Genomic DNA, 26,233 nt, shown 5'->3' on the forward strand with positions numbered 1-26,233 from the left:
CCGCCGAAACCCCGGGGCAGCAATAGCTCCAGTACCGGTGTTTATGACGAGAGAAGGCAATAAGCTATCACTTTTGATAGGATGCTTTCGTCCTGAGATTCAGAGACTTACCGATTGCTGGCCACGAAGGTGGGTGAGGAGGAGGCTGTCCGCAGAGTCTGGAGAGACGGAGAAGGATTAGAATCCTCTCTCCAAACCCCACAGAGACACGGTTAGGGGGCCTTCCGCTGCCCAATGCTCCCCTAGTCGCAAGTCTCAGGAGGCCGGAGGAGAGAGAGAAATAGAGAAGGTGCCCATATAGGCCCCCAAAATGCTAGGGTGGTAGGTGACGCAGGCTGTGAAAGAATTCACAAAGAGAAGAAAGTGTAGAGAATAAAGTCTTTATTCACTTTTCAAGAAAGGAGAAGGGCGTGATATGGAGAGACACACCAGCCTTGAGGGGTGGGGGTCATCGGCCTGCTCGGCAAATGGCGGCATGATGGCACAGAGCGCTGGCTTTGTCCCTTCAGTATCTACCTTATTCCTTGTGTTGGAGTCCACACTATTTGTTTGTTTTCTTCTTAATCCTCACCCAAAGATATGTTTATTGATTTTTAGAGAGAGAGGAAGGGAGGGAGGGAGAGAGGGGGAAGCAGCAATCGGTTGCTTCCGTTGCTTCCCTCAACGTGCACTGACTGACGGGGAATTGAACCCTAAACCTTTGTTGTGTGTGGGGACTATGCTCAAACCAATGGAGCCTCCCCCAGCCGTGGCAAGAGAGAAGCAGTTTTTGTTCAGGTTAGAACCAGGGCTCAGGATCACTGGATTGAAACAGTATCTCCTCCTTCCTGAACCTAGAGCAGCTAGCGGAATGTTTCTCTTTGGGGAGCAGTGGAGCGGAGTTTCAGAGTTATGTTCTTTACCACCATCCTGTCTGCCTGGAAAGCCCCTAAAATGCATGAATGCGCTAATGGATGCACCGTGGGTGGGCCTGCGGGTCAGGCTGTCCTGGGACTCGTATCCTCTGGTTGTGGCCGTGGAAGGCAGGGGTGCCCGTGCTGAGTAGCTCTCCTGCGGCAGGGACTCGCTGTGTAAACAGTTGCCTTCTTTGGTGTTGCTTATTTGAACTGTAATTTTTTTCCTAGGCAGCATTCCACAAGGTTGAATGTCTAAAGGTTGAACAGTAGGTTTACCCATTTTTAAAATAGTTTCTAAGAGCTAAAAAAAAAAAAAAAAAAAAAATATTTCTGATCTGGGTGCTGGTTATGACTGGTGGGTGCAGTTTGTAAAGCTTCCCCAGGCTGTATGTACACTAACGGTATGTGCACTCCTCTGGTTGCATGCTGCACTTAAAACATTTACAAAATAGCATTTCGAATCCCTAAGTGTGAGTTCCAAAGCCTGTGCTTTAGGACTGCCTAGGCTACCAGGTGTGTGAGTGACAAGTTCCCAGGTGTCTTGTGTCCTGCCAATTGTACCAATATCGTCAAGACTGGGTGTGGTCCAGAGGTCCCTTCCCCCAAACCTACCGTAGCAGCAGCACAGTGGTCTGGGCAGCCCCCACCTTTAAACCTCTGCTCCAGGAGGGTCCTGTGTACTTCAGGAGTGCTTTGCATGTGTGAGGGACCTTTGGCATTTGGCCTTTTGTCCCAGGGCGTGTCCTTGCCTCCCACCTCTCATCTGCCTGCTGGCAGACCTCCTCTTCTGTTAGGAGGGCCCAGGACTTACCCCAGGTTAGTGGCCAGTGTCTCAAACCATGCCACAGGCCAAAGTGATAATGTCCTGATGTGTGAAGGGCCTGCCGTATAGTAGTAGGTAGGTGTTCAATATTGTTGTATTTTGTTAAAAGGTGATTTAGGGCCCTGGTGAGGTGGGTCAGTTGGTTGGAGCGTTGTCCTGTACACCAGAAGGTTGTGGGTTCAGTTCCCAGTCAGGGTGCGTACGGGAGGCAACTCATCAGTGTTTCTCTTCTCTCTCTCTCTCTTCCCTCCTTACTCTCTACAAAATCAATAAGCATACCCTCAGGTGAGGATTAACAAAATAAAAATGTAGTTCAGGGCTGTCAGTGGGTAGTGAGTGGAGGTATGAGTTATGACAGGTGGAACGCCCTCCAGCAGGGCTTCTCCAAGCGGGCCAGTTCCCGCCTGCCCCAGAGGCCTGGAGGTGTGGCAGCTCCGCCCTGCCTGTGTTGGAGATCTTACCATCAATTGTGCGGGTTTTGCATTCTTTTCCGTGGAACATTTTCATTTATTTTAATACCAAAACAAAGAAAAGGGTATTTTAAATTAATCTTCTAGGGAAAAATTTCCCTCCCTGTCCCACCTGGAATCCAGAAAGCCCTCTGGCTGCCACTGAGTCACCAGTTTGAGAAGCATGGAACTGCCAAGTGTTAAGATCTAGAAATCACACCTGTAATAAATCCTGAAATAGCAAAGCTATGTGCCCCCACAGTATCTTTTTATTTAAAGCTCTAGGATCTAGGACTCTGACTGCACTTAAATGGGGGGGGGGGGGAAACTTTAGTAGATGTTTAGATCCCTGAGAATATTTTTTTAATGCAGAATGTCTAGTGCCTTTTATCTTGACCTCCACCAGCATTGGCTTAAAATGGAAAGTTAAAAAAATAAAAGTACATTTAAAATTATTGTTTATTCTTAATTCTTTCTTTCTTTTTCCCCTGACAGTTGGCACCAGGCACTGTTTTATTTGGGGAGGTTTTTTATTTTTTTAAATTAAAATATCAGTGGTTGAAGCCAATGGGGCCTCATATGGCCTTTCCCACACATGGCCCATAGGCTCCCCTTATCTGACTTAGAGAAAAATAGCAACAACAAAGACCTGCCTTCTGTTTTCTGAGTCTCCAGCTTTAAAAACTCACTGGAGAGAGCATCTCATTGTCCTCCTGACCTCCCTGGTGCTGAGAGTGTCCTCTTCCCGCCTGTAATTTGAGCTGAGGAGGCGTGCGCTCGCTCGTAGGGAGTGTGCACATCCACTCGGGCACAATGCCAGGAGCCAAGGGGTGTCAGCAGCCCGCACGGGCCGCCATCCCGGTGGTTGTCGGGGCATGTTTTCCTCTAGCAGGGCAGACATGTGTCAAGGGGATCCCTGTATAAAGGCTTCCAGGGCTGGGCTGTGGAATGGAGATCCTCCCCCTCATCCGTGTGCCGATCTGGTTGCCGCGCTTGTCTGCATTGAACACAGGGACACGCTCCTCTGAAAGATGGCCACTGTTCTCCAGACTGTTTTTTTTTTTTTCTTTATTTTCAATTACAGTTGACATATAATATATAAGTTTCAGGTTTACAGCATACTGATTAGACATTTCTAGACCTTAAGAAGTGATCCAAGAGAAGTGATCCCTTCCCCCTCCTTAAGTCTAGTACCCACCTGGCCCCGTGCGTAATTATTACAATATTATTGGCTATTTCCCTAGGCTGTGCTTTACATCCCTGTGACTGTTTCTTCCACCTCTGAATCTACCACAAGTCCTCCTCCTGTCTGGCTTCATCCCGCAGCTGCATAGGCGTGGCTGATCTTGAGGCCCCTAGAAGTCTCCCTGACCATCACCCCCACAGCTGGGTCAGGTGGCCTTCTGGACTGTTCCCTGTTCACATTTATCACACCACATTGAAATTGTTTAAAGATTGTCTGGCTGCCCCTACCACGTATGATGCATTCCTCATCAGATGCCCAGCACATGTTGGTACTATTACTATCTTTTAAAAATATACATTTTATTTATTTATTTTTAGAGAGGGGGAAGGAAGGGAGAAAGAGAGGAAGAGAAACATCAGTGTGCAGTTGCCTCTTGAGCACCCCCACTAGGGACCTGGCCCACAACCCAGGCATGTGCCCCAACCGAGAATTGAATCTGCACCCCTTGGTTTGTAGGCTGTCATTCAATCCACTGAGCCACACCAGCCAGGGCTATTACTGTCTTTTTAATAACTTTAAATTATAACCATGGACAGAACATCATCTGTGTCACAGAGGGCTCTCCACTCATAGATTGGAAGCCATCAGGGCTGTATACAAATGCTCTCTTCCTTTTCCTTCTGGGTATATGAGAGGAATGCATTTTTTTCTGGGCCTTGAAATAAGCAAGGCTATTGGATGTGCTTTGGCCAGTGAGCGGAAGTGTTGTGTGTCACATCTAGGGGGAATTCTTTAAACACTAGAGCATCCTTTACTGTGTCTCCCTTCCTCTTCATCTGCCTGCGTTCTAGATTGTGGTATGTCAGCCGGGTTCTGTGTGTGTGAGGACAGGGTCCTGTGGAGGAGTGTGGAGTGGTTCACTTGGCTGGCCCAGGAAGAACATGTCATAGGAATAGGAAAGAAACCTTGCTTTGTTTTAAGCCTTTGAAATGTGGAGTTGTTTGCGATTGCCTTTAACCTGTTGCATCCTGACAAGACACACAAAGGTAGTGGAAAGATGATAGAAATGACCTTCCACAGAGGTGACTTACCTTACTGACATGTGGACGTCTGGGCTGTTAGTGTAATGGGGTGAGGGGAATGCTCCTGTTGTGAAGTGGTTTGGAGTTCAGGGGTGGGCAGTGCCCTGTGCAGGGCAGGAGGTTTCCACAGGGCAAAACAGGCCTGTCCAAAATGCCAACAGCACCTGGTTGAAAAACACTAAGAGCAACTTCTATGATTTGATAATCCATCTTTCATAATCCAGAGACATCGTAACACTGGCTTCACGTTTCCTGTCTGCTGGCCTTTCTGCAAAAGGAAATTACCCAGCACTTCCCAAATGGGTTGGCTCACTTCCCTCTCCAGGTCTCTGGCAATTGACTTGTCTATAAATGTCTCCCTACTCCTATTTTCTGTTTTAAAAATAACATCGATTATTTTTCCTTTGTCCTTTTGGTACTGTGGTAAAGTATACATAATATGAAATTGACCGTGTTAACTGTAAGGGTGCAATTCAGTGGCATGAGGTAGAGTCATGTTGTGATGCAACAACCATCCCCACCATCCAGCTCCAGAGCTTCTTCACCCTAAATAGAAACTCTGTCCCCATTAAACACGTCACTCCCCATCCCTGCCCCTGATAACCACCACTCCCCCTTTCTATCTCTGCATTTGACTGGCCCAGGTACCTGCTACAAGTTGCATTGGAATCATATGCCATCTGTCCTTTGGTGTCTGCCTTATTTCACTAACAGAATGTTGCCAAGATTGGTCCATGTTATGAGTCAGAAGGTCATTCTTTTTAAAAGCTGAATAATAATGCATTGTAGGTATATATCCACACGCACCATGTTTTGTTGATCCGTTCATCCATCCATGGACATTTGGGCTGGCTTCACCTTTTGGCTCTTGTGGAACATGCTGCTGTGAACATTCATGTAAAATATCTGTTTGAATCCTTGCTTTTAATACATTTGGAAGTGGAGTTACTGGGTCGTATGGTAATTCTAGCTTAATTTTTTGAGGAACCACCACACTGTTTGACAAGTGGCTGCTGCGCTGTGCTACCTTCCCACCAGCCGTTCACAAAGGTTCTGATTTTTCCACGTCCTCTCCAATGCTTATTTTCAGTTTTATTGATAATAATCATCCTAATGGGTCTGAAGTGGTATCTCATTGTGGTTTTGATTTGCATTTCCGTAATGATGAGTGATGTTGAAATCTGTATGTGCTTATTGGCCATCTGTATATCTTTGGAGGAATGTCTACTTAAGGCCTTTGCTCGTTTTTCAATTGGTATTGTTGAGCTGTAGGAGTTCTTTATATATTCTGGATATTAATCCCTTATCACATACATGATTTGCAAGCATTTTCCCTCATTCTGTAGGTTGCTGTTTTCATTCTCTTGATAGTGGCCTTTGATGCACAAAAGTTTTTTTATTTTGAGGAAGCCCAATTTATCTGTTTTTCCTATTGTTTCCTGTGTTGTTGATGTCATATCCAAGGAATCATTGCCAATTCCAGTGTCATGAAATCTGATACATTTTGAGTTTTTTTTTGTAGATGGTGTAAAGTAAGGAGCCACTTTTAGCCTGTGGGGATCCAGTTTTTCCTGCATCGTTTGTTGAAAAGACTGTCCTTTTCATATTGCATGGTCTTAGCACCCTTGTCAAAAATCCTTTGACCATATATGCAAGGGTTTATTTCTGGGCACTCTGTGTTCTGTTGCATTGATCTGAGTGCCTGTCTTTATGCTAGGATCATACAGTGGATTACTGTAGCTTGGTCATGAGTATTAAAATTAGTAAATGTGAGTCCTCCAACATGGTTCTTCTTTTTCAAGATTGTTTTGGTTATTCAGGGACGCTTGACATTCCACATGACTATTAGGAAGGGCTCTTCTATTTACTGATTACAGTATACAGGGTGCATGATACTGTCTGTAACTGCTTTAAAATAATTTGGAAGGAGGGCAGTGGGGTAAGGATACAGATGTAACAAGATTAGCCATGGAAAGATGCTTGCTGGGGGGAGGGATCCGCATGTGTGTTCATTATACTACTCCGTCTACTTACACATGTATTTTAAAGGTTTTATAATCACATTTAAAAAAAAACCCACTAATTAATAAGGGTAACCTGACATTTTTGCCTCCTTGTGCAATACAGTGAGAGTATTGTCATTTGCGGAGGATTGTAATAAAAATATTTCATTGAATCTATCAGGAAACAGTCAGAAAAGGAAAACTTCAGAATGTATGACATTCTGCAAGGCAGGTGTCTTGGGCTATCTGGAGTCAGTGTTATGAAAAAGGCAATGTCACAAAGAATAATAAAATACAATGCACCATCCTTGTTGAAACTTACTTTCCCCCCTGCCAAAAGCTGTGCAAGACATTTTGGAGACAAGTTTAGACCTTTAAATATGGCCTCCTGATAAATGATATTATTGAATTAATGTTAATTATTTTAGGTATGACTGTGGTTTTGTGGTTCTATAGGAGAAAGTCCTTATTTTGGGGCAATTTGTGCTGAAATATTCTGGGGTAGTATCTGCAAATTACTTTGCACATAGGTGGATTAGGCTGGCTCGCTAATTAAATGACCATCTCCCTAGGTCAGAAACAGGCAAGTATCAGCAAGTGCCTATGGTTCAAACTAGTATCTGTTGAAAGAGAGAAAGCTGAGGTGGTCACAGATGGGCGTGCTATGGGAAGAATATGCAAATTATTGTACTATTCTTTTACCTTTGCGTTTGAACTTCTTTAGAATAAGTTGGGAACAAACAGGTGGTCAACATACAAAAATGAACTCTGAGCCGGTGCACGTTGGTGAGGTTAAGCGCGCTGACAGCATGCTTGCTCGCAGTAGTGACCTCGAGTAGCGTTTAAATTCTCTTGAAACTCTAAAACTGTACAATTGATTCAGAATATGGAAAAGAAGGAAAGCTAATTTCGTTGTCTGAATTTTCATATCCGAATCAGCATATGAGAAAGAACAGAAAAATACAAGAGCTGTAGGTGGGAATTAAGAAAAGAGTAGCATAGTAATATCTTACAGTCTTTTTTTCTTTCCATGGATGACATTTAAAGACATCTGTAGGAGCAAGATAGAGAAATCATTATTTCTCAGAAACAGATACCTCTTTTTCTCACGTTTTGTCAAGAGATCAAAAAAGGCTTCTAGGCTTCTATCTAGGCATGGTCTTGACATTCTCTGTAAGACAGGATATATCTTACAGGTAAGATAGGATATATCTCTAGAATTTGAGAAAGTCTTATCTCCATCCCCGCATCCCTTGTTGCCTCATGTCTGAGCCGAAGCACAGTTTGCTCAGGGTTACTGGGATCCACTGAACAACCAAGGCAGATTAATGAAGTTAGAAGATGGTGATTCCTACTCCTCTTTAGAAAATTTCCCTATGTGATTATCCTTTTTTTTGCTTTAAATCCAAAACAGATCCCTAAAGAAGTGGCTGACATCTTTAACGCCCCTAGTGATGATGAAGAGTTTGTCGGTTTCCGAGATGACGTTCCCATGGAAACCCTCTCCTTGGAGGAGAGCTGCAATAGTTTTGACTCTGTGGAGTCAGGGAAACAGGTATGATGCCTTCGTGCTGGTCTGGAAGCCTGGATATGCTTTTCTTTGAACGTGGTCTGAGATTGGAGATATCCGTGAATTGTCGAGCATTTTCTTTTACGAGCGTTATGCCTTCATGTTTCGAGAAACTGGTGAGAGGACCCAGCTCGCTTTTGCTGCTCAAATCCTTATGTACAGTAATTTTTTTAAATATAGGGGACCTCACAGGATCAAATGCATTTTCTGTGCAACCTCGGGGCTGCTGCCTGGGATGACTCTGTATTCAGAGGCGCGCGCACAGCTGGGGGCAGTGGGGCAGTGGGGGGCGAGGGGTGGGGCTGGGCCTCCGCAGCGATCGCCCACGCGCGCCCTGCAGTGCTGGATGTGTCATTACGGGACAGTTGCGTCTTTGCTCCTGCAGCATGCTTCTATGGGCACTTCGCTCTTGGAATTGCTGGGAAGAGCATTTTCCCTTCTTTAATTAGGTTCATCTGTGGCGCACCCAAGTTGCAGATCTCTGAGAGTTGGGTTCCTGGAGGTTTACACTGTGCCTTAGCAACAGCACGCTCGCCGAAATAGCTGGCCCTCCGTGGCATTTTCTTCTGAGTTCGCTGTGGCACTCAAAATTCTTCGTTCTCCCTTGACCTTGGTCTCTCTTAAAAGGCTGTATATTTAACCCACCTTGCTTCACCTGGGCCAGGACAGGAAGGAGGCAGTCAGTTATGTGTCAGTGCAGGGCCTGCCTGATGATGTGGCTGGCGGTGTACGTCCTGACCTCGTGGGCGCTGTAGCATTTCCCCAGAACACGGGGCTCCCCTCTCTCTGGTCCTTTCTGCACTTGAATGTCTTCGCAGCATTGGACCCCAGCAGCCGTCTGCTTCCACTGCCCCTGTTCTCTCCCTCTCAGGTACACCGTTTGCTCTTCCTTGTCATCTCTTCTCTTTCCTGTCCCCGTATGTGGATGGTCTCCAGGGTTTTGTCTTCAGAACTTTTCACTTAGTGGTCTCAGTGACTGGCCTGTTTTCTGCCCTTACCTCCCAGTTCTAGGGCGTGGCAGCTCTCTCCAGCCCCAGATGTATCTCTGGCTGCCAGCTGGATGGATCTGAAACCCACGCTTTTCCCTCCCCTGGGGGTCTGTCTGGCTTCCCCTTCGCTATCTCCATGTCCGGTGTCTGTGACCCTTGCTCCTCCTCTCCCAGCTCCCTGACTCCCTTCTGGGAGTCGCTGAATCTTCTCACCTGCGTTCCTTCCTTCCCTTACCAAAGCCCTCAGCTCAGCCGTAGAACGGAGCCCTGGTCACAGTCCTCCCTTCCTCAGAAGTCACGGGTCTCTCCATTCGATCGCGGCCAGGCAGCCAGGGAGGGCGGAGCCTCTTGGATCCACCGTGAGGGGCATTCTGAACAGTGCAGGATGTGAGTCAAGTGCTGAGCATTCAGGAGGCGCTAAGGAACAAAGCAGCTGCTTCGGCTGCTAGGATGACGGCTCCTTCTGTGCGGTCACGCCGGCCCCTCCTCCCCCTGCCCCCAGCATGCCATACTTAGGTGGCCCACGACAATATGCTTTTCATTCAGAGTGCACTTAATTCATGTGCCTCCCTGGGAAGGTGTAGGTGCTGTGTTATCCCTGTTTACAGGTGATGAAATTGAAGCTCAGCAGGTGAAATAACTCGCCCAAGGTCCAGCAGCGCTACTCACCCTCTTCACTCGCAGGGCCCTCTTTCTGCCTGCGGTGCCGCAGTGGTCCCGAAGCTACATCGATCCCCTCCTCGTAACACTGCTCTGCCCTATGTGTACACCGCTCCATGCTGTCCGCTCTGCCTGTGTGCTTGCTCTTCCCCAGTTCAGATCCGGTTCAAATGCTGCTTCTTCCAGGAAGCCTTACTGGGTTTTCTTTCATTCTGAGAGCCCTTGTGCTTTTGTCTCCCTTCTAATGCTGATCCTCACCATGGTTACTCAGGACCTGTCTGGCTCCCCCACTAAATGACAGGCTCTGTGACGGAAGGGACCTTGTACTTGGATGATGCTTCCCTCTCTGCTGGCTTGGACTGCCTACTTGTTTCGTCCCTTCCCTCCTGTTTCACTCATCCAGCACCCCTGTGAGTGAGCACCTGTGGGGCAGAATTGACATGGGATGCTGGTCTGCCTTTGTTCAGCCCCATCACTTTCCAGTCTGTTTCATGTTGCATGAGCTTCAAAATAAAAAAGGCAACCACTCTGTTAGCTTCTCTTTCTTATCAGTTAATGTGCTTATGTGCTTGACCATGGTCACCAGGGCTCATAACATTCTGCCCAGTACTGATTTAAAAAAATAAACGGATCCCGGAGCGGCGAGAGCTATGAGGGGTTGTAACCTGGAAGGGAGCGAGGCAGCGTGCATACTTGCTCCATGCAGAGACATGTTCAGAACGTTCCTTACACCCTGTGGAGACAGGAGAATAAAAGCACAGGCCTCGGTTTAAGACTGTGGCGAAGTCGTTTTTCTCCATCAGAACTGGCCATCAGCGATAGTGATTTCTCCCAGGCTGACTACTGCCCTGTTAGGGCAGCTCAAAGGGTGGACACTGGGGGAACTGGAAGCGGGGAGCTTGCTGCTGTAGAGCCTGACCGTTCTCTTCAGGCCCTGGGCAGGGACCATGGGTAGGTGATGAAATTTATGCATGGGCCCCTGACCCCAAAACAGCCTGCAGGCAGGGCTCTAGGAACCAGGTGTTTCCTGCCCGCCGTGGGAGATAGCAGGCCCGTGGTGGGTTTCCTTGGGAGCCAGCTGGGCACCTTTCTTCCTTAATCATAAATCCTCGCCGACTGCTTCCCCTTCCCAACCCACACACACTCAGCTCCATTACAAGCAGATGGCAGAAGCTGCACACACTTGCAGCAATGCTGCCTTTGGTCTCCCCCAAACACAATATGCATTTCACTCTAAAGAAACTTCCTCTGTGTGTACGTGTGTGTATTTTGAGGCAGCTGCACCACAGCTATCAACAAAGGAACAAAGTAATGTAGCTCTGAGCATGCTCACTCCACTTACCCACAGTAATTCATAGGAGACATTTTCAGGCGTAAAGAAGTGCTGGATATAGGCAGTTCTTTCCTCTGTGCCCTGCGAGGTTTTCCATTCGTCTGTTACATCTGTTTTTCTCCAGAGAAGATCTGAGCTCGAAGAAGTGTAATTAAAGTCAGGGAAAGTCTTGGGGGGAGATAAAGATTCTCCAGCTGAATGGGCTGTGATTAGGGGTCATTGCCGTATTGGGGGCAGGCTGAAGAGTTGTCAGAAGCAGCTGGGGGCATGGACCCCAGCCCGGGCTGCTGGCCTGGAGGAGGCTGTTGGCGGGCGTCCTCACTGAACTTCAGAGCTTTCTTTTCCCTCCTTTCTCTCAGACACGTCAATTAGAGAACTCAGTTTCCTTCTTTTTATCAGTTCAAAAGAAAAAAAAGTCCTCTTCTTTTAAGAGTCAGTCATATAACCTGTTCTTCTGCTTACTTGCTGCCTGTGGGCTGTTGCTGGGAACTCTTCACTGGTCGTCCTGGTTGGAGTGATTGGGCAGGGGGAGTGAAAGCCCCTAGCTGTTTCTTTCCAACAGAGAAGCTTGCAGTCTGTGAAAGGGAGGCATTCTTGGCCCTGGCTGGTAGCTCAGTTGGTTAGAACATCATCCTTGATACGCCAAGGTTGCCGGTTCAGTCCCCAGTCACGGCTCCTTGAAGAATCAACCAGTGAAGGCGTAAGTAAGTGGAACAACAAAATGATGTTTCCTTCTCTCTCTTCCCCTCTCTCTAAAAATCAATGAATAAAATTTCTTTTTAAAAAAGGGAGGCATGCTCTCACTAACTTGGAGGAGAAGGGCTTTGGGTGGCTCTTAGCAAGGAAAGTGCGGGAAGGAGCCAGGGTTTCCCTCGCATCTTCCCATCTTCTTCCTGTGGCTTTTCGGTTCGGTGTGGAGGCAGACATGATGGTCAGCCCTAGCTGGAGAAGCCTGATTGATGCTGCAGACACCGAGTTTTTGAAATTGTTCAGTTTGCGGGCCTCAGTTTCCACAAGCAAATGTGTGTGTGTTTTTATCGTGGTAAAATATACATAACCTAAAATGTTCCACTGTAACCATTTTTAAGTGCAGACAAGTTCCCAGTTTCTTGCAAGCACGACGCTAAGTGGCAGTAAGTATATTCATAGCATTGGGCAGCTTTCACTATCGTCCATTTGCAGAATGTTTTCATCGTCTCAGACAGAAACTCTGGACTCATTAAACCACAGCTTTCCATTGCCTGGAAACCCTGGTAACCTCTATTCTTCTTTCTCTCTCTATGACATGTGTGTGTTTTTAATTTAGCAGGATGTGCACTTCCGTTCCAAATACTTCACAGAAGAGCTAAGAAGAATTTTTATAGAGGACACTGACTCAGAGACAGAGGATTTTGAGGGATTTACCCAGAGTGATCTAAATGTAAACAGTATCTCAGAAGTAAAGGTAATAATTATCAACACGGGGGAGTGTGGGCTGTACTAATTTTAGTCCTGTTTCTAAATTGTATTTTTACTTGTAAGAAGTCACTTCACAAATGAAAAGATGTACATTTATCTTATAAGCCAGTTAAAAAAAAATTGCTATTCTAAGGTGAATAGAACACCACCAGTCCATCTTCTCTTAGAAAATCTAGTTGTCTTTCCCTGGTGCCTTTGGAGTTTTGGAGGTTGTGTCCCAGGTGCCAGGTGTCCCTTACTGTCCTCATCAAAGACTTTCTTTTTATTCATTCACTTTTAGAGAGAGGGGAAGGGAGGGAGAAGGAGAGAAACACTGGTTGGTTGCCTCTCGCATGTGCCCCGACTGGGGACCGAACCCACAACCCAGGTATGTGTCCTGATCAGGAATTGAACCGGTGACACCTCGCTCTGCGGGAAGACACCCAACCAACTGAGCCACACCAGTCAGGCCTCAAAGACTTTCCTGAACCTCTTTTATGTGAAAAGAGGAGAGGCTATGTGGGAGTAACAAGTCTTTAAAATCATTTCTTCTTGTGTGTGAAGTAACGTTCTTGGGTTTGTAGTTAATTTGGCAAAGACTTAGCTGTGGTCTAGTTTTGGGGTTTTCCCTGTGCATTTTTGATTTGGAGTTTGATGTGCTTTTTTTTTTTTAATTATTTGTTTATTTATTTTTAGAGAGAGGGGAAAGGAGAAAGAGAGGGAGAGAAACATCACTGTGTGGTTGCCTCTCACTCGCACCCCAACTGGGGACCTGACGTACAACCTAGTTATGTGCCTTGTCTGGGAATCGAACCAGCGACACTTGGTTTGCAGGCTAATGCTCTGTCCACTGAGCCATAGCCGCCAGGGTTGATGTGCTTTTTAATGAGAGAGATGACCCAAGCCTGCCTAATTCCTGAGAGAAATCTCTCATCACTTTGCTGTAGAGACTAGTTCGTTGGTTGATCTTCTTCTGTTCCATATGTATAGGCCAGTTTACTTACTGCTGGTGGGTATGTGAATGTCAGGATAACTTTAAAGAACAGCCCTTGGGTGTTTTTTTAAAGTATAAAAGGTTTCCGCTAAGTGAAAAAATAGCATACATTGATCCACAAAATCATGTACCACTTCCTTCTTCGATATCAAGAGAAAGGCTAGAGGTGAAGCCTCTTCACGGTCAAAAGTCCTAAGGAACAACTTTGGACATGGAATCTGTGTAGACATTTATTTTTTATTTATTTTGATTTCTTTTTGATTTTAATTTAATTTTTAAAGTATATTTTATTGATTATGTTGTTACAGTAGTTCCAATTTTTTTCCCCCTTTGCTCCTCTCTGCCCAGTAACCCCCTTCCCTCCAGCAATCCCGCCCCCATTAGTTCATGTCCATGGGTCATGCATATAAGTTCTTTGGCTTTACCCTTTCCTGTATTATTCTTAAATTCCCCATGTCTATTTTGTACCAACTGATTATGCTTCTTAATCCCTGCACCATTTCCCCATTTCTCCCCCTTCCCCCTCCCAGCTGATAACCGTCCATGTGATCCCCATATCTATGATTCTGTTCCTATTCTGGTTTCCTTACTTGGATTTTGTTTTAATTTTTTAGATTCAGTTGTTGAATTTGTTGTCATGTTAGTGTTCATAGTTTTGATCTTCTTCTTCTTAAGTAAGTCCCTTTGATATTTCATATAATGATGGCTTGGTGATGATGAACTCTTTTAGCTTTACTTTGTCTGGGAAGCACTTTATCTGCCCTCCCATTCTAAATGATAGCTTTGCTGGATAGTGTCATCTTGGTTGTAGGTCTTTGCTTTTCATCACATTGAATACTGCTTGCCAGTCCCTTCTTGCCTGCAAAGTTTCTTTTGAGAAATCAGCTGATAGTCCTATAGGCACCCCTTTGTAGGTAGCCCTTCACTTCTCTCTTGCTGCTTTTAGGATTCTCTCTTTATCTTTCACCTTTGGCTTTTTAATCATGATGTGTCATGGTGTGGTCCACTTTGGACCCAGCTTGCTTGGGACTCTCCGTGCTTCCTGGACTTGTATGTCTTATTTCCTTTGTAAAATTTGGGAAGTTTTCCTCCATTATTTTTTCACATAAGTTTTCAATTTCTTGTTCTTCCTCTTCTCCTTCTGGCACCCCTGTGATTCGGATGTTGGCACGTTTAAAGTTGTCCTGAGGTTCCCAAGTCTCTCCTTATATTTTCAATTCTTGTTTCCTCATTCTGTACTGGTTGACTTTTATTTCTTCCTTATGTTCCAAATCATTTATTTGAACCCCGGTTTTCTTCCCTTCACCATTGGTTTTGTGTGGATTTTCCTTTGTTTCATTTAGCATAGCCTTCACTTCTTCCCTTATGCGTTTGCCATACTGAAGCATATCTGTCAAGCCTGTGAGCTCCTTTATCACTAGTGTTTTGAACTCTGCATCTGTTAGGTTGGCTATCTCCTTGTTGGTTAGGTTGGCTATCTCCTCATTGCTTAGTTCTCCCACTGGAACCTTGGTCCATTCCCTCTTTTGGGCCGTTCCCTCATCTTGACAGGCTCCTATGTTATTTGCCTCTGTGTCTTAGGTAGAGCTGTCGCTCCTGTTACGTTGTAAGGGGCAGAGCCTTAGGGACTCGTCAGTACAGGGTGACCTGATTCACCACGACCTGTTTCATCACGTTGTGGCGCTGTATGTGAGGGAGGGGCCTGAGAGGGAACAATGCTGCTTGCCCAGCATTTGTCCCTTTTCCAGGCACTTCTCCCACTTCCATATGGGACTGGTGCCTCTCTAGCTGTTGCCCTGGCTGTCGTTCCTAGAGTGGGTGGGTCTGCGGACGTTCTAGGACTGTGGGGGCCCTTTAAACAAGCGGACTCTGCTGAGAGACCAGCAGTTTCTGCCTCCGCCCCAACCCCCACTAGTCTGCACAGTCAGAAGCAATGAGGCTTGATTTTCCCTGGGGCTGGGACCGTGATATCACGGAACGCTCCCCAGGTGTCTCTCCTGACTTTAAAACATGTAACTGTGCTTTCCACCAGCCTGCCACCGCCACTGCCACCGCCGCCACCACCACACTGCATCCTCTCTGCCCCAGCTCCACCCATCCTACCTGTCTGGATGAGCATTTCTTTTTTATATTTTTGTTTGTTGGACTTCCATGCCGCTTGATTTTCTGGAACTTCTGGTTGTCTCTAGTTTTGAGGTAGTTGTGTTCCTTCTTAGCTGTGGGGGGAGATGCAGCGTGTCTGTCTACGCCTCCATCTCGGCTGGAAGTCAACTGTGTAGACATTTAAATGAGCTGTGACTAGTAGTTTCGCTATGTTCCTCACCTTTTCCTGGGGGGAGTTTAAGGCCTGAACTCCCTCATGGTAGTCTGCCTTATTTGATGGTGATTTTTTTTTTCCATGAGTAGCAACACAGTGTTGTGCCAGCCTGTGGGCACCAGCCCTCCGTGGCTCTCTTTAAACAAGCTTGTTTGCCTGGCAGTTGTGCCTTCTCGCCAGCAAGACCCCGAGACCCTTCCAAACCCTAATGGGTATCAACTGCTCTTATTGACTTTTAATCTTCTGTTCTTTAGTTAAGTGATATCTGGCTAGGCAAGGAATTCATGTTTCCAGCACAGCCAAGTAAATTAGCCCCAAAGTCCCCCTCCTCCTTACACAGGCTATAAATTTGGGGTATGAATTGTGACATGTCACGTTGACTCTGATATAACGAGATAACGAGCTCATAGCTCAGGGCAGGTCCACCTGCCAAATTTGGTGAGAAAACAAGCATTGTTTTCATTTTCTCTTCAGCCAGCCCCCTCCCTCCCAATTGCTTCAGTGAGAACTGGTAAGCCCACCTTTTCTGGTAATAGGATATTACTCTACCTTGCTGCCTAGTGGGCGTCTAGCCAGAGGTGAACAGCCACATCAGGGGACTGGCCCTGGCATTCTTCCCTTCAGGGCTGAGTGTCCACTGGTGTTTTTACAGTTTGCTCTTTCCCTACTTCTTAGTAAGCTGTTCTGCCTCCTTCGTAAAGAGAAGTAGGTTAGATGATGATTAAGATAAATAAAGCCAATCCGGGGGCTGTTTCCTCTGAGGTTCTCCAGTAGTGTTCCTGAAATTATATTCCTCGGCAGCCTACCATTTTCAACCCAAAGCTGCTAATGTAGCAAGTTCAGGATATTAAAAAAATCGATAAATTAGTATAGTTTATTTCTCTGCTTGGCTTGTGGGTTGATACATGCGTCAAGGTTTGGCAATTTCTACATTTTTCCGACCTCTGCCTTATGTTTTCCTGGAGTCCAGCTGGAATTTGGGGGTGGTCACTAAGGAGGAAGCAGAGTCATGAGGTGGATCCCAGGCTGTCCCGGGGCTGCTCCCTCCTGTCCTCCCAGCGGCCCCCTCAGAATCCCTGGCGGAGGCCACCGGACTCGACCTTTCAGCACGCAGTCCAGAAAGATGCCCAGGAGATGTCCTGTATCTCACCGTTTCTATTATTGTTAGCAGTCCCCTTGTGTCTGAGATGTCACCCACTGTCACCTGGGTAGTGTCACCCTGCCATTTCCTTCCATTCTTACTGTGTTCTCGTGTAAAACCAAGGCATGTTTCAATGCTGGAGACCTCTATCACATGGAGCTTGAAAACGGGGAGAGAGAATTTCTTGAGCTGACGTAACAGGTATCCCACAACGACGTGTGGAGCTGTCTCCTTCCAACCCCACCCCCACCGCCCAACTGACCCCATGGCTCTGCAGTCACAGAAAAGGGAGTAAGGACACGTGTGTCCTGGAGATGAGGTGCCCCCGCTGATCCCAGCAGCAGGTTCTCTGCCTCCTCCTCTTTACTCATGAGTCCGTTTCCTGCTATTTAGTGCAGAATAGAGTTTTTGTCTTCCCTTAGCACGCCCACTAATTTCTGAAGATGAGTCCATGGTCACGCCCACCCTTTTGACTATTCCAGTTGTGGCAGGTTGGCTGATCCACTGAGCAGAAGCCCAATCTGTGGTGTTTTGCTCCAGCCTGATGCTCTGGATGGAACCCAGTCTGTCAAGGGCTGAGACTTTGCATTACTACTGAGTTCCCAGGTGGTATGGCTACTCCTGGGACCACACTCTGAGAGGAGCCCCTGGTCTCAGCCGTAGGCTGCAGAGAGAGCCCTTCATCTAAACCAAACCACAGGGCAGCTCAGTGGGGCCAGAGTGCAACTGCCCGCCCTTGGATTTATTCATCAACAAGCTCCTTGAGCATCAAACTGGAGAGTTCAGGGGAACTAATAAGAAGCGGAAGCATTTGGCTATTTTATTATTTTTCCTCAAATAATGTCAGTGGTTTTAAGTACGTCTTTCTGACAGTCAGTTGTAAGACAACATCTTTGTTTTTTCTCATTTTTGCTGGCTCGAGCAGTCCGATTTGAGCAACAATGGTAAGGCATCGGCAGTGAGTGAGGAGGAGGAGGATGATGAAGAAGAAAAGGCTACACCTAGAAGAGGCAGGCCTAGAAGAAGCAGTATTGGTCTCCGAGTAGCCTTGCAGTTCCCCACCAAGAAACTGGCAAAAAAATCGGATACAAACAATTCTTCTGAGCTGCTGTTTTCTAGCTCACGCCTACAGGACGATAAAAAAGCCACTCTTGGGAGAAAAAGAAGTTGCAGACAAGGGAAGGAAAGGGAAGATTCTGCCTCTGAGGGTGAGGAGGACCCCAAGGATGAGGTGCAGGAGAGCTCGGACGCACTGCTGAGAAGGACCATGAACATCAAGGAGAACAAGGCCATGGTAAGGCCCGCGGGGGCGTCTGGGAGCCGGCGGCGGGCCCTGACAAGGGCCGCGGAGGCTCCAACTCCGCGCGTGCTCAGGGCGGCAGCAGCTGCTGCTTTGGCTTCTGTTGGGAAATGTGCTCCAGGTACTATGTGTCCTTTCTCTTTTCCTGAACCCCAAGCAATGATTACCTGATAGTTCTGGGTTGGGAACAGAGACGGGGAGACTCCCAGCACCAGTTTTGAGCCCCTGCACTATGCCATTAGCTAATGCTGGACCTCTGGCCTGCTCCCAGCCAAAAGCCGCTGGAAATAAGATGTTGGGAAGGTTGCAATGGGCAGATCAGGCAAGTGTCTCAACCCGGAAACCTTTTCCCTGTGGTGGGTGACCCACTCTGGTGTCAAGGCATTATCTGAAGTAATGAAAGAGGTCTAGGTATGAAAGCAAACTGAACTTTTAAAGGGTCTTCACTAGAATAATTAATGGAACAAGGTGAAATCTGTTACATGTAGTCATCTGCATGTGGTCAGTAACTGTTGTTAGCTCCATAATTTTGTATATACAGAGTTTTAAAAAATGCTTCTGCCACTCATAATCACTTTTAGCATTTTGGGGTGTTTTCCAAAAAAAACAGTAATGATACTGTACATACAATCTTATATGTTCAGTAAGTTACTTAAGAAAATATGAAGCTTACTTTCGGGTGAAATTTATCCTAAGACGCATTTGTGCTTATTGTTAGCAAAGGGAAAATTTTAACTCTGCGTTGGTTGGTCTACATCTTTAAAATAAGAACTATGTTCTTCATGATCTTTAATGACGCCTGTACATGTGTATAAATCTAAAACTCAAAAGAATCCCAGTGAAAATGCATGATTGACACATTATGCTTGTCACTTGCTGTTCTTAGGTATTTATTTGGAAATCTTTTTAGAAATTATTATTATTGTTGATGAGACTTTAACCCTTTGAGTGCCATGCATAATTGCTAAAATTCATGTGAGAAATGCCAGGCTATTTTGCTGAGAAATGCAGTTTATGAAAAATGTCCATAAAAATATTGTTATTCATAATTATTTGCTGGAAAGTTCGTGACATATAGTAAATACACTCTTCTTTTGTAAACAGTGTTCTCTGATGCAATTTAGCAAAAAATTTATTGAATTAAAATCATAATTATTTTAGGAAAAATAAATTCCTTCATTATGGTTTTTGAAGTATAATAATGGCATAATATTAAACCTATGATTATAATTTGAAAAACACATAGCAACATGGATAACAAGCAAGAAGTATGCCAAATGCATAAATTTATAAAAAAACAAAAACACTTCATAACGTACCAAAAAAGGGAACACAGCATTCACACAAGAAACATATATCAATAGATATCAACAGTGAAAAACAGTTTATAAATAAAATGCTAACACTATACTGTGAAGCAATGAAAATGTCCATTAGCAAAAGCTTCCTTATCATGCACACTGCATAGTTTCGACGATTATTGCAAGAATAAATGAAATTAAAAGGACTGTTTAAAATATAAGTAAAAATTATAACAATGTCAGTATTTGAAAAAGCATAAAATTCAAAATTTGGATTAACATGAGAAAAAGTTATATCAATATATAACTTGAGGTACAAAAACAGAGAACAAAACATAAAATAGGAATTATCCCATTGTTATTTACATTTATAGCCAACAAAAAATGAGTTGCTAGGAGCGATGCTGGCACTTATGGGAAAATTTGTCAGCGTTGCTCACAGCGACGTGGGCACTCAAAGGGTTAACTAAATTTTTTGAGCTCTGGCAGAATGGTCCAGTTGAGCCTTTTCTGTTTTGAACATAATAAAACTTGGTTCAGGTGTAAAAACCCTGTTTCAGGTCACACTCCTTAGTGGCCCAGGCAGGATTCGAACCGGATGCTCCAGGCCTCGGTCCTTCCAGGACAGTTTTCACTGTATCATGTCCTTCTACATAAGAAAGGGGCATAGATTTTATTCCTATGAATGATGATATCAGCATGTTACCTCTGGAGATAAAAATCTTTACCTGTGAGATTAAAATTATAACAGCTGTTGAGATCATATGTAAACTCTAATACATTAGTGAAGTTTCTCATGGCTGTAAAACTGAAGACTTGTGATCAGGTGTTAGATGGACAAGACTTGGGAATATTTATGTATACTCTTTTCTTTATTCTGAACTTTAGCTTGCTCAGTTATTGGCGGAACTGAACTCAGTGCCAGATTTCTTCCCAGTACGAACCCCGAACTCCGCTTCCGTAAGTGGCACTCCTGATAATTATTTATTCCAGTACTGAGGGACATAATCAATTGCCAGATGGCTTGTGTCCCAGAAAGCACCCAGCTGCACATGTCTCTCTCTCGCTTTCAGAAGAAGAAAACTGCGCGACGGGCCTTCTCGGAGGGGCAGATCACCAGGCGCACGAACCCCACCCGGAGCGCGCGGCCGCCCGAGAAGTTCGCTCTGGAAAACTTCACTGTCTCAGCCACCAAGTTTGCAGAAGAGTTTTACAGTTACAGAAGAAGGAAGACGATTAGTGGGGTATTTTTTTGACCCTAGTCAACAGTATTCTTGGTCTAAGCCAATGGCCCTCGACTACCGAGGGCTTGTTAAAAGTGTTGACGTTCTGCCTCAGTAGATCTGTAGCAGCTGAGAATCTGCACTTTCATAAATTCCCAGGTGGTTCTGGTGCTTCTCAGACCACACTCTGAGAAGAGCCCCTAGTCTAACCTGGAGGCCGTGGGTAGAGTCCTTTGGGCCCCCTGTAGGAGCAGAGCAGCCCTGCGCACAGACTCCCCGCTAGCTCTCCAGGGGAGGCAACACGGGCCTGTTAGGGGCTCCAGTCAGCTTTGTGGTTTTGCTTGGGGGGAAGTACAGTGATTCCTCCGAGCCTTTGTTTTAGGAATGAGGTGTTTCAGGTGCCTCCGTTCAGGAGGGAGGACCTGGACTCTACCCATTTGTGGGTGGGGCTGCCCAGCCTGGCTCACTTCCCTGTCCTCAGCGTTGATGGCAGGTGCTTGAGTTTCTCATGTATTATTCTTCTGTCCCCTGGCCACGAAGCAAGCTTGGTATGGTAGGGCAGGAGCTCAACAGATGACTCAGTGAAGGAGTGATTTTAGGAAAACAAAAAAGGGACAGAGTTAACGCTAAATAAAAAAACTCGTTACCACTCAGGACGTCTTATGTTGGGCTCTGCTCTGTGTCCTTCTGCAGGGGAGGTGCCAGCGATTGAGACGGCGCCACCGGATATCTTCCTTCCGGCCAGTGGAGGACATCACTGAGGAGGACTTGGAAAATGTTGCCCTAACTGTTCGCGATAAAATCTATGATAAAGTTCTGGTAAGTTACGTATGGTGATAAGTCCACAATTGGGATTCTTACTGGCACTCCAAGGCACTAGTGTTTGCAATCCCGCATGGTCTTTAACCTGTGTCTGGGCTCACACCCAGGACCCCTCCCCAGGGCACAGAGTGGGCTCTGCATTGGACGGTGAGCTATAACTGGGGAAGCGGAGACGGCTTGGTGCAGGGATTCTCACGTGGGGAGAGGTTTCTCTGGGGCCTGCATGGTGTTGGGGACGGGGCATGGGTACAGTTTACAAAAACATGTTTGTGTATAATTGTGATAGTTCTATATTTTTTACATCTTAAACACTGAAAAACTAATGTGCTTTTCAGTTAATATAACCATAGAAACAGATTCGAGAGACTATTTGGTTGGTAGGAAGTGGTTTAAAATTTCTTTTAAACGGTGATTTAGAGGGAAGCTTTGTGGCATTCTGCCCATTTTTTGAGATATGTAACACACAGCTGACCTAAGGTAGCATTAAAATGTTTTTAGTTGCCAACATTTTAAAACCAGGAGATTTTTATACTGAGAGTATCCAGATTACCAGGAACTAGGTTGGAGCCGAGGGATGCTGCCTGGAGTTCATGGCCGCTCTGTCACAGATCGCCCTCCGTGGGCGCCACCCCTCCTGCTTTCCCTCTCGTCTCTCTGGTCCTTTCCCTTCCCCCAGGCTCCCTGCTCAGTGTCACCTGCCCTAGTAGGCTTCTCTGGCCCCAGAACTAAACGTGCTTCCAGGCTCCTGAGGGTGCCATGATTTGTACCAGAGAAACAGTGATGCTCGATTCTGAGAGAGGGGCGACATGTCTTTGTGCCCTTAGGAACGTGCATAACCGTGTGGCGCCTCGTGGCCGACACCCTATAAATCCAGCCTTCTCCCCGCAGGGTAACACGTGCCATCAGTGTCGGCAGAAGACCATCGACACCAAGACAGTGTGTCGGAACCAGAGCTGCTGTGGGGTGCGGGGGCAGTTCTGCGGGCCGTGCCTGCGGAATCGCTACGGGGAGGACGTGAGATCGGCACTGCTGGACCCGGTAGGAGCAACGTGGGCATTTGTCATGAATTGTGTTGGTGAAGGGAAGCCTGCAGCGGGGGCTCCCTGGGCCCTTTGTTGGGGATCAGTAGCTGCAGAGCTCTCGAGAGCCTTCAACCCCCTCCTCTCTTCCTGCATCTTAAGGCGCTAGGAGAGATGAAGAATAGGGCTTCCTTCTGGAAAGGGAGCGCACTGTTCAATGGACAGGACAGGAGACGAGAGAGAGCATCAGGTTTTCCAGGGTCAGCCACGCTTCCGTCTGGGTGCATCTGTGTGCTTTCCCTCCAGTGGCAAGATTTCCCTGGGCCAGGCCAGGGGTGGCCCAGTGTAGGGTCCCGTGTGCCCAGCTCTGCACTAAGGTTTCACATCTGTTAATGCAGTTTACTTTATTTCAGTTGTTATTAACTCATTTACCCTTATAAAGGAGATATCGGAACCACTGTCTGCCTCGGTTCTTTCTGTAAAAGAATAGTATCATGATGAGTAAGTATGACCTTCAACCTGGGCATTCTGTGCTCTTCACCACTGCATTCTTTTAAGCTCTTACTCAGCAGTCACAGGGGTAGATAGACTTTCCCCAGTTTGCAGATGAGTATAAACCACAACTCTGCTTAAATGATTTAACAAATGGAAGGTAGAAAAACTGGTATTCACAACTCATCTTCTGGGAACCCGCTGGTCCTAAAACTGGGGCTGACTCCCTGCCTTTGTGATCTCTGCAGTTGGATTATGCCCTGCACTCCATCTAATACTGAAATTCTCCAAAATTTTGAACAGGTGTCTACAAGTTACATTATATGGGCCTGTCTAAAGCCACCATTTTTTCAGTGTTTCTCTGTGTGTGATGTTGGGTGGTCAAGCCTTCTGGGCCCTTTTGGAAACCTATAAGAGGAAGGGGAAATGAGATAATCCTTCCTCCTGTGAGACAGAGGGAGAGACAACACGTGACTGAAGCCTGGCGAGAGGTCCACTGAACCAGGCTCGGCCAGAGCCTGCAGAAGACACAGGGATTTCTGCTTCGTTTCTCTCCTAGGACTGGATCTGTCCTCCCTGCCGTGGGATCTGCAATTGCAGTTACTGCAGGAGGCGCGATGGCCGCTGTGCCACAGGGATCCTCATCCACCTGGCCAAGTTTTACGGTTATGATAACGTCAAGGAGTATCTGGAGAGGTAAGTCTCAGAACTCCAAACGGAGGTTGTAATCCTGGGTCCAGCTAAGCAGACCCGCTAGGCAGGTAGTGGTTGCCTCATTTCAGGCTAATTCTTACCATCTGGAATGCCACCCAGTTCAGGCTGATTCTTACCACCTGGAGTGCTACCCATTCTGCGGCTCTTCGCGTTGGATTCCCTAGCAGAAAATTCCCTTCTTTACTAGGACTTTCCATTTGGAACGCACGGTTTCACGTTAGTGTGTAAAACAGAAATGGAGTGTCCAAGGCAGGCTGAGGGGAAGATGTGAAGGCCAGTGGCAGCCTTGAAGAGAGGCCAGGTTTGGGGGATGTATATTTAGGACATGGCTGTTTCTTTCTGAGGACAAGGAGATGGAATTGGGGCCCCCAACAAACTGTATAAATGCAGTTTCAGAATGAGACAAGTCATAGCTGGGGTCTGCCTGCAGGGTCTACTGGTAAATGAAGTACAGGGGTCAGGACTGCGAAGCATAAGAAGATCGATCTGGGCTTTGCACTCTTGGGGCTCTGGAGCTTAGAATGCTGCTTTGTTTGTCCTCCCTCCCATTCACTTTTTACCCCATCTTTTCCCAGCTTACAAAAGCAGCTGGTAGAAGACAATTAAGAGAGAGAAGAACCAGCCGGCTCACCTTGCGTGCTCCCACAAGACATGCCTACGTACCACTTGTGCCTAAGCTTTCTTACAGTTTTCATACAGAAATTCTTTGTAGACCTAAATACTTTTCTTTTTTTAAAGATTGTTTATATGCTTCCAAAGATTTCTCAGGAAGACAACTAAGCACCTTGAGAAATCTATATATATGTATGTACAGGACCTGTTTGAATTGTTAAGTGTCTGCAGATGAGTAAAAAGCGCAGTTAAAGTTCAGGTAAGTTGCAGAGAAAACACTGCATAAGTAGCTCTTGCCTCTGACACAGTTTAATTACTGCTGTTGCCTTGATCTCTTTACTTCCCCAATAGTAACTCCAGGTCAAGTTTTTACGGGGGTTACAGCTCCTTTACTTTACCTTATCCTGACCTTTAGTTCAAACCACGTAATTTAACCCGCTCTGCGTGACTGGAAATTTATATTGACGAACGTTCCCCTAAATTACGAAGTGCAATTCACCACAGAACTTGAGTGTACTAGAGTTTTATTTTTTATTAAGACTTGAACAACAAGTGGACTGTCACGTTGCCAACACTGGAGGCCTCGGAGCGCCTGCCTCCGCTTTCAGGAGGGCCTGCTGCCTGGGGCCGGTCGCTTCTGTATTTTCAGAGAATGTGAGAGCTAATTTTTAATTTAAAAAGATTTTGTTTAGTATCTTATAAAAACTAAAATCCCACTTACTGACCAGGAGCTTTCCCACCCCGTTGTTTTCGGGTTGTATTTTCAATGGAACCTTTATAAAAATGTGAGATGCTGTATGTGTTATGGGATGGGTACTGGGGAAAGCTGAAAATTAATGAACGCATTCTGACTAGGTTTCCAGTATTTCTTCCTCCATTGGCTTCTTTCTTTTCTCCACGTTTTAAGTATGGTGTTTAAAAAAAAAAAGTAATGCACAGTTACTTAAAAGTTACAGAAACTGAATGTTTTATGCCTGTCAGTAGAATAAACGAATTGTGCATGAGAACAGTGCAGGAACACAATGGCAGGTCCTCACTGTGTTCCGGCCGGGGGAATACCAGTCCCGGCATGAGGGTCTTCTACGCTTCTAGCAGCAGAGCCACGCCTGCCAGGACCCATTTGGCCGTCTTCTCTTTGCTCCTCAATCTGAAGGTCCAGATGTAGTTGGGGCCCCTCATTTTGGTTCTGTACACGGGGCACTCATAGGTGTGCTTGGTGTCTTGCCTGTCCACGGGGACAGCTTTTGCAAAGATGACTGGCATCACCGATGTCAGCTCCTTGAGGCGGGCTTCAACTATGGTTCCTGACTGGGCGTCCCATCGTGCACCTGCAGTGAAAACAAGGGTTGCAGGGGTGGGGCATGTTGGGACTGATCTTGTAATTGTTGCAGGCAATAAACGTTCCAGTTTTGTTACGTTACTGCTTGTCAGTGGCGTCCTTGCTGAGCTGGCCCATGACTGAGGTAGGAGAGGGAGGTTAAGATACCTGCTATCCAGGTGCCACATACAGTTGGTAAACAGACCATTGATCCCATCCTTATCACTAAACTCTTACAGAAAAGTAAACGTTATGAAAACACATTCCATAACAATCCAGACACACTAAAGCAAACTAGTTCGCTCTGCCTTAAAAAAATGTGTTTGAATGCTGATAGAGAGTATAAGAAGTCTTAATTCATCACATTCTCTCCCCGCTGTCCCTTATCTTACACCAAGTTCAGGTACCTCGTTTATTTACCTCACCTACGCTGTCTTTAAACACTTGAACTTGTGGCACTTGCTCTAGAGTGAAAAAGAGCATCTTAGCAAAGACTAGGACAGCATTTCTGGAAGTGTTTAGGATAAAAGGAATGTCCTGCAGAACAAAACC

At 46.1% G+C, this 26,233-nt stretch overlaps 2 protein-coding genes across 4 annotated transcripts in view; one reads left to right on the top strand and one right to left on the bottom strand.

Moving 5' to 3' along the window:
- The window catches only part of CDCA7L (cell division cycle associated 7 like), a 36,160-nt gene extending 10,790 nt beyond the window's left edge, over nt 1-25,370 (top strand). The window contains exons 2-10 of one of the 3 annotated variants that reach the window (XM_090287123.1): nt 7,854-7,994; nt 12,301-12,435; nt 17,806-18,174; nt 20,370-20,441; nt 20,555-20,725; nt 21,398-21,523; nt 22,415-22,564; nt 23,597-23,733; nt 24,327-25,370. In XM_090287123.1, coding sequence (XP_090143249.1) covers nt 7,854-7,994; nt 12,301-12,435; nt 17,806-18,174; nt 20,370-20,441; nt 20,555-20,725; nt 21,398-21,523; nt 22,415-22,564; nt 23,597-23,733; nt 24,327-24,357 — 1,332 coding nt within the window. In that variant the 3' untranslated portion in view covers nt 24,358-25,370. Of the gene's footprint in view, nt 1-7,853; nt 7,995-12,297; nt 12,436-17,805; nt 18,175-20,369; nt 20,442-20,554; nt 20,726-21,397; nt 21,524-22,414; nt 22,565-23,596; nt 23,734-24,326 lie in introns of all 3 variants that reach the window. The other 2 variants (XM_090287122.1, XM_090287124.1) reach the window with 2 other exon arrangements.
- An 18-nt stretch (nt 25,371-25,388) lies between these two features.
- Nucleotides 25,389-26,233, bottom strand: part of DNAH11 (dynein axonemal heavy chain 11) — a 255,136-nt gene continuing 254,291 nt past the window's right edge. The window contains exon 82 of the mRNA XM_090286851.1: nt 25,389-25,691. Coding sequence (XP_090142977.1) covers nt 25,444-25,691 — 248 coding nt within the window. The 3' untranslated portion in view covers nt 25,389-25,443. The remainder of the gene's footprint in view (nt 25,692-26,233) is intronic.

Source organism: Furipterus horrens, unplaced genomic scaffold (genome assembly GCF_987537825.1).
Source record: "Furipterus horrens unplaced genomic scaffold, mFurHor1.1.pri manual_scaffold_9, whole genome shotgun sequence".
Taxonomy (NCBI): domain Eukaryota; kingdom Metazoa; phylum Chordata; class Mammalia; order Chiroptera; family Furipteridae; genus Furipterus; species Furipterus horrens.